Raw genomic sequence first — 10,338 nt, forward strand, 5'->3', positions numbered from 1 at the left:
CTGATTCTTGTTCCTTTGTCTGATTTAGCTCGGCTGTGCAAGCTCTCAAAAATCTGATCAAGTGCGCTGGCTATCTGGAAGAGTACAACACTCTGGGGAAGAAGGGCTGCTGGAGGATGCTAATGAGCCCTGACAGTTTATTTGAAGCCATTTTCCACCTGGTCCGGTAAGAAATTAAAAGTCAAAAGAGCTTGGCTAAAAGTGGTTGTGTGAGGAAGAGAGACAGGGGAGGGGAGAGGGAGGGAGGGGAGAGAGAGGGAAGGGGGAGAGAGAGAGGGAGGGAGAGGGAGAAAGGGAGGGAAAGGGAGGGTGGGAGAGGGAGATGAAGGATGCTTGCTTGTCTAGCAGCCTGTGCAAGGGTTCTGCAATTGTTGCTTTGTGTGGCAGGAACGTGTGATAAAAGTTGAGGAGGCCCAGGAATGCCTGCAACTCAGACTTGTTTTGGGGAATTGGGGCTTCTTTGATTGCCCTGACTTTGGATGCTGATGGGTGGATGCCTCGAGCATCAATCCTGAACCCTAGGAACTCTGTCTCCGTTACCCCAATCTTGCATTTTTCCCTTTTGAGTTTAAGCCCTGCCGTCCTGAACCTTCCTAGCACAGCTCTCAATCGGTCCGCCAAAACGTCCTCGGAGCTAGCTGCAATTAGGACGTCGTCAAAATAAGGGCAAACCCCTGGTATCCCCTTGAGGGTCCTTTCCATCACCTCCTGGAAAATTCCAGGAGCCACGCTGACCCCAAACTGCAACCGGTCTACCCGGAACGCCCCCTTGTGGGTGACTATCGTTTGTGATTTAGCAGCCTCTGGATCGACCGGCAGCTGTTGATAAGCTTGGGCAAGATCCAGTTTTGCGAACACCGCCCCACCCTGCAGGCACGCCAGGATGCTGCTGACTGCGGGGACCGGGTAGGAATGGGCACTCAGAGCTTGGATTAATGGTCTCCTTATAGTCGGCGCAAATGCGGACTTCGCCGTTTGCCTTGAGAGGTGTTACGATGGGGTCTCCCATTCCGCTCCATCGACTGGCGTTAACACCCCCTGGCCCACCAGCTTATCCAATTCCCACTCTATCTTGTGTTTTAACGCGAACGGAACTCGTCTAGCCTTCATTCTGATGGGCTGAACCTGGGGGTTTAACTTAAATGAAATTTGGGGGCTGGTGTATCTTCATAACTGCTCATTGAAAATGTCTGCAAAATCTTTGCAGACAGAATCAAGTGAATGGCAGCTCCGCGTCTGGTGAATCCCCGTGATTCCAATGCCCAGTGCTTTGAACCACCCCAACCCCATGAGGCTGGTTCGCTGCCCTTCGACGACCATTACCTTCAATTTGTCCGCGAACCCCTTGTACTGTACCATCACCGACGCCTCCCCCCGAACGTTAATTGGAGAATTTTGAAAGTCAGAGAGGGTCAGTCTGGATGGCCTCAAGGGAACCCGTTGGCCGCTCCGCTCGCCAATCTCATTAAACGTTCTGGCGGAGATGATTGACACAGCTGACCCAGAGTCCAGTTCCATCATGCAGGGGACCCCTTGCAGTCTCACCCTTAGCTTAATTTTTGGAGTGAGTGTCTGTGGCCCCCCTGTTGAGCAAACGGCCGCCCGTCCCATCATGTGGCTGACCGACAGTCTATGCGACCGCTTCCCGGTATCTGTGGCTGACTGGAACTCTGCTTCCACTTCGTGCAGGCTGTCCTGTTGCTTGCTTCTGCAGACCGACGTGATGTGTCCGGTTTTCCCACATGCACGACACTTCGCCGATTTAAACCGGCAGGTAGATCAGGGGTGCTGTCCTCCGCAGCTCGCGCTGCAGCCAGAGCACTGGGTAGACCGGGGTTGTCCGCAGCCACCGTGCTGGGTAGACCGGGGCCGGCTTGCACCGTAACCAGAGAGTTGGGTAGCCCGGGGGGTGTTTCCTCTGCACCTGCACTCCTGGTACTTCGGGTCCATTGTGGCTGGTCCTGGCTCCCTCGAGTTGCCTCGGGTTGTGGTGAACGGTCGAGGGGTCCAGTGAATGGCGTCCACTTCGCACGCTGACTCTTTGGCCCCACAGCAGCCGCTCAGCTGGTGGATAGTGCCGCCCTCCCTTGCATCGGACTCCTCAGCCACGTCCCAGGCTAGGAACTCCTCTTGGATGTCCCTCAGGGTCAGCTTTTGCTTCGCAAATATCTTCTGCCACAGCTTCCGATCTCGCAAAGCACAGACAATCCGATCCCGCAGCCTGGTCTCTAAATTTTCAAAATTGCAAAACCTGCCTGCCGTAGGGCAGCCATGTATTGTTTGGCAGACTCACCCGGCCGTTGGTCCCGTTTCTCGAAACGGTACCTCCATGCGATCTCGGACGTTTCTGGTCTGAAATGCTTGGTCAGCTTCGCCAGCAGCTCGCTGTACCCGATGGTGTTGACGTCGGGTGAGCAGAGACCGACCGCCAGCTGGTATGTTTCTGTCCCGCAGCTGCAGAGTAGCGCCGCCGCTCTCTGCCGGTCATCTTTAGCCCCGTTCGCCCTTAGGTAGCACTCGAGCTGTCCCACAAAGGCCTCCCACTCTTCGGGGCGGCTATTGTTAAAAAGGGGATACTGACCCAGTTGTGCCATTCCGCTGTCTCGGGTTGTCCTGCGTCCAGATCCGGTGCTGCCGATGGGGTTTCGTCCGCGGCTAGCGATTTCTTGTGCGGGATCCCACCTTCGTCGCCAGTGCAATGTCGTGTGGTCGCACAGAGAGACACTGAGCTGGGTAGTAACTTCTTCATTTGGGTCAGGAATGAAGCTGGCAAAAAGGGTTACCTGGCATCTCTTTATACCTGCCCAGGTGAATGGTGACCAATAGATTTAAACCTGGGCTTCCCGCCAGTGTAGGTGGCCAATAGATTTAAACCCTGGCTTCCCGCCAGAGCTGACCATGCCGCGGGGCTGTCAGGCCAAAAGCGGTTATAGCCTGGAGCTGTCCAGCCCCCTGCTGTGCTGACATCCTGTGTATGCTTAAGACACATACACTACAGAGGGAGAGGGAGGGAGAGAAAGAGAGGGAGAAGGAGAGGGGAAGAGAGAAAGAGGGAGGGGAGAGATGGGGAGAGAGAGGGAAGAGGGAGAAAGACAGAGAGAGAGAAAGAAAGGGAAAGGGAGGGTGGGAGAGTGAGAGGGTGGGGAGTGGGAGAGGGAGAGGGAGAGGGAGGGAGGGAAGGGAGAGAGAGAAAGAAAGGAAGGAAGGAAGGAAGGAAGGAAGGAAGGAAGGAAGGAAGGAAGGGGGAGGGGGAGAGGGAGGCAAGGGGAGAGGGAGAGAGAGAGGGAGGGAGAGGGAGGGAGAGAAAGAGAGAAAAGGTGAGGGTGAGAGGAAGAGAGAGAAAGGCAGGAGGAGAGATGGGGAGAGGGAGGGAAGAGGGAGAGAGAGAGAGGGAGAGAGAGAGAGGGAAAGTGAGGGTGGGAGAGGGAGAGGAAGTGGAAGTGGAGAGGGAGGGAGAGAGAAAGAAAGGGAGAGAGAGAGAGGGAGGGGAGAGAAGGGGAGAGGGAGAGAGAGAGTCAAAGAGAGGGAGGAGAGGGAGGTAAGGGGGAGGAAGAGGGAGGGGAGAGGAGGCAAGGGAAGAGAGAGGGAGGGAGAGGGAGGGAGAGAAAAAGGGAGGGGGAGAGAGAGAGAGGAAGAGGGAAAGGAGAGAAGGAGAGATCGGGAGAGGGAGAGAGATAAAGAGAGGGAGAGGGAAAGGGAGGGAAGGGGAGAGAGAGAAAGAAAGGGAGGGGGAGAGAGGGGAGAGAAAGAGGGGGGAGAGGAAGAGAGAGAGAAGGGGATCAAAGTTGTGGTGGGGGGGGGGTCAGACAGCCACTAACTTTTGCAGTGATTTGCATTCATTGGTCTAAATGTTGCAAGATCCAGACTTCTGTAGCCCATTCACTATCCACAAGCATTTTAAATAACCATGTGCTTGTTTTTATCCACATTCAGTATCCAACCTGGTTATTTTTAACTTGGTTCGGATGTGTGCTTTGAGTGCTTGTGTTGATGAACTGTTGTTAAACACCCAGGGTTTCAATGGAGGGTGAGCAGCCGTGAAAATGCTCCAAATTGAATAATTCATTCAATCTCTTTATCGATAATTCAGATGACGATTTCTCTAACCTGATGATTCTTTCTCACTAACCAGCAGATCGTGTCTGATCTCTCCCTACTTGATCTTTTAGGACATTGTTTGCGTTCTCCACCATGCAGCTCAAGCTGATGTTTCGGCAGGCAAACACATACCTTCGCCATTCTGACATCAAAGTGAAGACCATCGGGATGGCTTTTTTCTCGGAGGTGAGCAGACGTTGTGGTGCACCTCAACCTTCGGGAGGTCAAGGAAAGTGGCCCAGGGCTCACGAGAACTTTATTGTTTGAAACTAGAAGTTGTGGGTGCGCCATCGGTGGAGGTTCTGAAGAAGAGACCGGAGAGCCATTTGTCTCACATGGTAGAGGATCTCCTCCTTGAGCAGAGGGTTTGGACTAGAAGACCTCCAAGGTCTTCTGTTATTCTCTTAATCAGTGGAATAACCTAGGGAGGGGGGAGGGAGGGAGAGATGGAAGAAAGAAGGAAAAAAGGAAGGAAGATGAGAAAGATGGAGGAAAGTAGGAAGGAAGGAAGATGGGAGGGAGGAACTGAGAGGGGAGGGGAGGGGAGGGAGGGAGGAACAGAGGGAGGGAGGAAGGCTTGATGACCCCAAATTCTATTTCCACTCTGCATTGTAGGCAGTTTTGTATACTTCCAACTATTATTTACACTAACTTTTGCCATACAGTATCCTTGACATATGACCGTAATGGAACTAAGTGAATGCAGCAGTCCTTAAGCCATACCAGCTGTCTGCAAGGAGTATAAATCCCTCCATTCCCCAACATCCAGTCAGAGCTGAAGAAGCTTCTTGGGTGAGAAGCGAAATGTCTTCAAAGGAAAACGAGAAAGTCCAGGTGTCTCTTGACAAAAGCACCTTTGGGACCTGGATGATGGAGAACCTCCATAGGCATTTCTCTTAGTAGAAGCTCTCTGGAAAGTTCTTTTCCTTTACTCTGCTAATACTCAGGATCTCTACTCTTGTTCCTCAGCTTCTGTATCACCCTGAGATTGGACATGTCTTCATGACACAAGACATCCTTGAAGTTCTCCACGAATGGATGATCCAACCACATCCTATAATACAAATATTTAGCATTCGAGGTCTGGGTTACCTTCTGCAGCATCCCTTTGAGGTAAGAGATGGGATGAAGAAATTGAGGGACTTTCAAGGTAGTAGCTGGGGTGACCTCACTCTCTGGGAAGTCTACAGTGCTGGGAAGGATAGAGGAAGGAGAAGAAGAGCATTTCCAGAAAGAGGATGGGATGGGATGGGTGGGATGGGACAGGGCGGAACAGAACAGAACGAGAAAATATGGAATTTAATGGAATGGAATGGAATGGAATGGAATGGAATGGAATGGAATGGAATGGAAGGGAAGAAGAGAAGAGAAGAGAAAAGAGAAGAGAAGAGAAGAGAAGAGAAGAGAAGAGAAGAGAAGAGAAGAGAAGAGAAGAGAAGAGAAGAGAAGAGAAGAGAAGAGAAGAGAGAATAAAGTAAAATAAATAGAATAAAATAATCTATCTGAAATGGTATCGAATAGGACTCCTGTCAAGCAGAGGGTTGAACTACAAGACCTCCAAGGTCCCTTCTGACTCTATTATTCTATGTTCTATGTTCTAAGTGCATATGTTTATGCGCTTGAAACGGTGCATATTATGGTAAGTTTACCTGTGCAAAATGAAGTGTTTCACTTCAGTTTGCTTTAGCTGGACCCAAAACATACAATGGACAATTGGGGAAAGAGGTCAACCTACTCTAGCCAAAAACAAAAAAAAGGACTAGGATGACCAGAGTTTGTCAATATTTGAGGGGCTTCCAGAAGAGAAGAGGGGATCAACCTGTTCTCCAAAGCACCAGAAGGCAGGACAAGAAGCAACAGATGGAAACTAACCAAAGAGAGAAGCAACCTGGAATTAAGGAGAAACTTCCTGACAGTGAGCACCATTAATCTGTGGAATGGCTTGCCTTCAGAAGTTGTGGGTGCTCCATCAATGGACATTTTTAAGAAGAAACGGGACAGCCATTTGTCTGGGATGGTACAGGGTCTCCTGCTTGAGCAGGGTTTTGGACTAGATGACCTCCAAGGTCCCTTCCGACTCTGTTATTCTGTTCATCAGCGGAAGGACTTTGCCTCCAGAAGTTGTGGGTGCTCCATCACTGGAGGCTTTCAAGAAGAGACCTGACAGCCATTTGTCCACAATAGCATAGGGCCTCCTGCTTGCGCAAGTTCCTTCCCACTCCTATTATTCTTTGTTCTGTGGATTTCCATGTGCTTGTCATTTATCTCTGCTAGAGAACCACAGCGACCGCGTTTAATTGTTTCTGCCTTCTTTCCCCTCTTCTTCCAGAATAAGAATTTAGAGTCGCTTTTAATTCCTGTGGCCAACTGTGCTGCTCACCCAGATAGGAATATCTGTAAAGAAGCTCTCCGAACACTGCAATTCATGTTCCGTCATCTGGATGTTCAGTCCCAGGGGTACAAGGCCGTCAGTCTTATCCCGCACCTCCTGAAATATTTTCCTGATGTAAGTCAACCAAATCACAACACACTGATTCTCTCTCTCTCTCTCTCTCTCTCTCTCTCTCTCTCTCTCTCTCTCTCTCTCTCTCTCTCTGTCTCTCTCTGACTCTGTCTCTCTCTGTCTTTGTCTCTCTCTCTCTCTCTCTGTCTTTGTCTCTCTCTCTCTCTCTCTGTCTTTGTCTCTGTCTGTCTGTCTGTCTGTCTCTCTCTCTCTGTGTGTGTCTCTCTATGTCTGTCTCTCTGTCTCTGTCTCTCTGTGTCCTTCTCTCTGTCTCTCTCTCTGTCTCTCTCTGTCTCTGTCTCTCTATGTCTGTCTGTCTGTCTGTCTGTCTCTGTCTGTCTCTCTCTGTCTCTGTCTCTCTCTGTCTGTCTCTCTGTCTCTCTCTCTCTCTCCCTCTCTCTCTCTCCCAGAAAGATAGCCTGGGTAACCATCTGCAGAATTCTGATTTTATCAAAAATGCTTAGAAATAGTTCAGCAACAACTGTGTTCTAGTAATATAAGGCAGGGTGTAAGCTTTCCGGCAATCCTTTGAGAGTATTTCAGAGTCTGCCAGAAAGAGGAGGGGGGGGGGTCAATTTATTCTCCAAAGCAGCAGGAGGCAAGATGAGAAACCATGGATGGAAAGTAATCCAGGAGAGAAGCAACCTGGAATTCAGGAGAAACTTCCTAACAGTGAGGACAATTAACCAGTGGAATAGCTTGCCTCCAGACATTGTGGGTGCTCTGTCACTGGAGGTTTTCAAGAAGAGATTGGACAGCCATTTGTCAGAAATGGTGTAGGATCTCCTGCTTGAACAGGAGGCTGGACTAGAAGACCTCCAAGATGCTTTCCAGCTGTATTCTGATTCTGAATGACTATCCTTGAGCCTTCCTAGAGAGACCTGGAGAAGTGCCAGATGAGAGTGGAAGAGAATGAAGGTTGCCACTCTCTTCGGCTCCACCAAAACACACATTGGTCTAGAAAATCTAGAATACCACGCACTGTGTCTAGAAAAACGATTGCTCTCCGTGTCTAGAAAAACCTAGACTGGTGTTGCTTGATCTCAGACACTTTACGTTGTGTGGACTTCAACACTGCTGGCTGAAGAAGTCCAGGAAGTGAACGCCACACATGATATGATAGCAGCGTTCCAATATCTCTGGGGCTGCCACAAAGAAGAGGGGGTCAACTTATTCTCCAAAGCCCCTGAAGGCAGGACAAGAAGGAACGGATGGAAACTCATCAAGGAGAGAAGCAACCTGGAACTAAGGAGAAACTTCCTGACAGTGAGAACAAATAATCAGTGGAACAACCTGCCTCCAGAAGCTGTGAATGATCCAACACTGGATATTTTTAGGAGGAGACTGGACAGCCATTTGTCTGAACATTGTTGTTGTTGTTGTTACACCTTAAATCTGTGAAGACTGAAAAACACTAGCCTAGATAGTACTTCTCAACCTTGGCTATTTCAAGACGTGAGGATTTCAACTCCCAGGCAGGATAGTGGCTGGGGAATTCTGAGAACTGAAGTCCACACATCTGAAAGCTGCTAAGGTTGGGACACAGTGGTCTAGATCCTACCATAGAGGTTGATCTGCAAGCATTTTACAGCAGTTACCAACAATTAGCATGAATTGTCAAGATAAACAGTTGCCAGACTAATCTTACTTTGTTTTTTGTTTTGTTTTTTTTTTGGGGGGGGGTTTGGTTTTGAGTGGGCAATTCAGGCCTATCAGATAAAGATGATGAAAGTTATGAATGCTACTTTCATTGTAGGGTTACGGGAATGGAACCTATCCTGACTTTCTCTTCCAGAAAACAAGGAAGGATCACGTTTGAGATTTTTCCTCATGTTACATTTCCGCCCTGGTCTCAGATTTGCTTAGCTGAGTGTTGTGTGGGCTTGCATCCAGTTTTGGTCACCGCCATTACAAAAAAGATGTTGAGACTTTGGGAAAAGTGCAGAGAAGAGCAACTAAGATGATTAAGGGCATGGAGACTAAAACATATAAAGAACGGTTGCAGGACTTGGGTTTGGCCAGTCTAGATAGGGGAGACTTATAGCAGTCTTTCAGTATTTGAGGGGCTGCCACAAAGAAGGGGGGGGTGTCAACCTATTCTCCAAATCACCTGAAGGCAAGACAAGTACCAACGGATGGAAACTAACCAAAGGAGAGAAGCAACCTGGAACTAAGGAGGAACTTCTTAACAGTGAGGACAATTAACCAGGGGAACAACCTGCCTCCAGAAGCGGTGAATGCTCCAACACTGGAAGTTTTTAAGAAGAGATTGCACAGCCACTTATCTGAAATGATAGAGGGTCTGCTGCTTGAGCAGAGGGCTGGACTAGAAGACCTCCAAGGTCCTTTCCAGCTTTATTTTAATTCAGTCTATTGTTCAAGGTTCTCACAACCCATTGCATTTCCTTAATAGAAAAACAGCTTGGTGTAGAGTTTAAAGACTAGAAACCAAGAAAGCCTAAGTCCTAGTCCTTCATTAGGCTTGATTCCAGCTGGGTGATCTTGGTCAGTCAAACTCTCTCAGTCCTAGGAAGGAGACAAGGACAAACCATTTCCAAAATATTCCTGCCAAAAAAACAAAAAAACAAAACACCTTTGTGTAGGCTACTGCAGGCAGTTGCCAGAAGTCAAAAGAACCAAAGCAAACAGGTTTGTTTTTTTAAAAAAAACAACAAAATGTCCATAATAGATAGTGGGAATGCAGTAGACATAATATGTCTTGATTTCAGCAAAGTGTTTAGGAAAGCACCCAATGATGTGCTGATTATCAAGCTAGCTAAATGAAGACTGGACAGTAGTACAATTAAACAGATATGTCTATGGAGATTCTCAATCATCCAGGTCATGATAGTCCCAAAGGTGCTTTTTCAAAAGACAGCTGGACTTTGTTTTACCTTGAATATATTTCACTTCTCATCCAAGAAGCTTCTTCAGTTCTGGCTGTTTGGTGGAGGATGGAAGGATTTATATTCCTTGCAGTTGGTCATTAGTGCTCTCTCTAAGAGTCATTGAGGCCACTTGGAGGTTTACCTGTGAAAGAAAATAAAAATCTCCCATTGCTTTTTTGGGAAAGGCACCTTTGGGACAATCATGATGTGGATGTTTGAGAATTGCCAGGCATTTAACCAAGTGGATATGATAATATTTTGTAAATACCTGAAGGGTGTCATTTGACCCAGTGGCTCAGTGGGTTAGGATGCTGAGCTTGTCAATCAGATGGTCAGCAGTTTGGCGGGTCGAATCCCGAGTGCCACGTAACAGAGTGAGCTCCTGTTACTCGTCCCAGCTTCTGCCAACCTAGCAGTTCGAAAGCACATAAAAATGCAAGTAGAAAATAGGGACCACTACGGTGGGAAGGTAACAGCATTCCGTGCGCCTTTGGCGTCTAGTCATGCCGGCCACATGACCACGGAGACGTCCTCGGACAAGCGCTGGCTCTTCGGCTTTGAAACAGAGATGAGCACCGGCCCCTAGAGTTGGAAACGACTAGCACGCATGTGCAGGGGAAACTTTACCTTTTTTTACTCCTCAATTTGCGAGACAAAAAATAGATAATTTAAGTTTTAAGGTGCCAGAAAAGAAAGTAAAACCAGGGGTGCTTACGGAGGAGAATTCACAGCCCTTGGGTGGCCCCAAAGATCTCCCCAGATTTGCTTGGACAAGTGAGTTCCTAGGACATCATAGGATGTTGCAGTCCAACCTATCTGGAAGATACCAAAACAGAGAAAGTTCCTTCC

At 48.6% G+C, this 10,338-nt stretch overlaps 2 protein-coding genes across 2 annotated transcripts in view; both read left to right on the forward strand.

Annotated features, from left to right (window-relative positions):
- Positions 1-7,065, forward strand: part of LOC310635002 (maestro heat-like repeat family member 5) — a gene marked incomplete at both ends in the record, with an annotated part of 38,507 nt that extends 31,442 nt beyond the window's left edge. Inside the window, 8 exons of the mRNA XM_083353538.1 lie at positions 29-166; positions 798-906; positions 1,592-1,785; positions 2,265-2,510; positions 4,170-4,284; positions 5,068-5,211; positions 6,428-6,604; positions 7,012-7,065. Coding sequence (XP_083209664.1) covers positions 29-166; positions 798-906; positions 1,592-1,785; positions 2,265-2,510; positions 4,170-4,284; positions 5,068-5,211; positions 6,428-6,604; positions 7,012-7,065 — 1,177 coding nt within the window. The remainder of the gene's footprint in view (positions 1-28; positions 167-797; positions 907-1,591; positions 1,786-2,264; positions 2,511-4,169; positions 4,285-5,067; positions 5,212-6,427; positions 6,605-7,011) is intronic.
- Positions 1-10,338, forward strand: part of TPGS2 (tubulin polyglutamylase complex subunit 2) — a 409,136-nt gene that overhangs the window by 83,445 nt on the left and 315,353 nt on the right. The window lies entirely within an intron of this gene.

This window comes from Vipera ursinii (genome assembly GCF_947247035.1).
Source record: "Vipera ursinii genome assembly, chromosome: 2".
NCBI classification, from domain to species: domain Eukaryota; kingdom Metazoa; phylum Chordata; class Lepidosauria; order Squamata; family Viperidae; genus Vipera; species Vipera ursinii.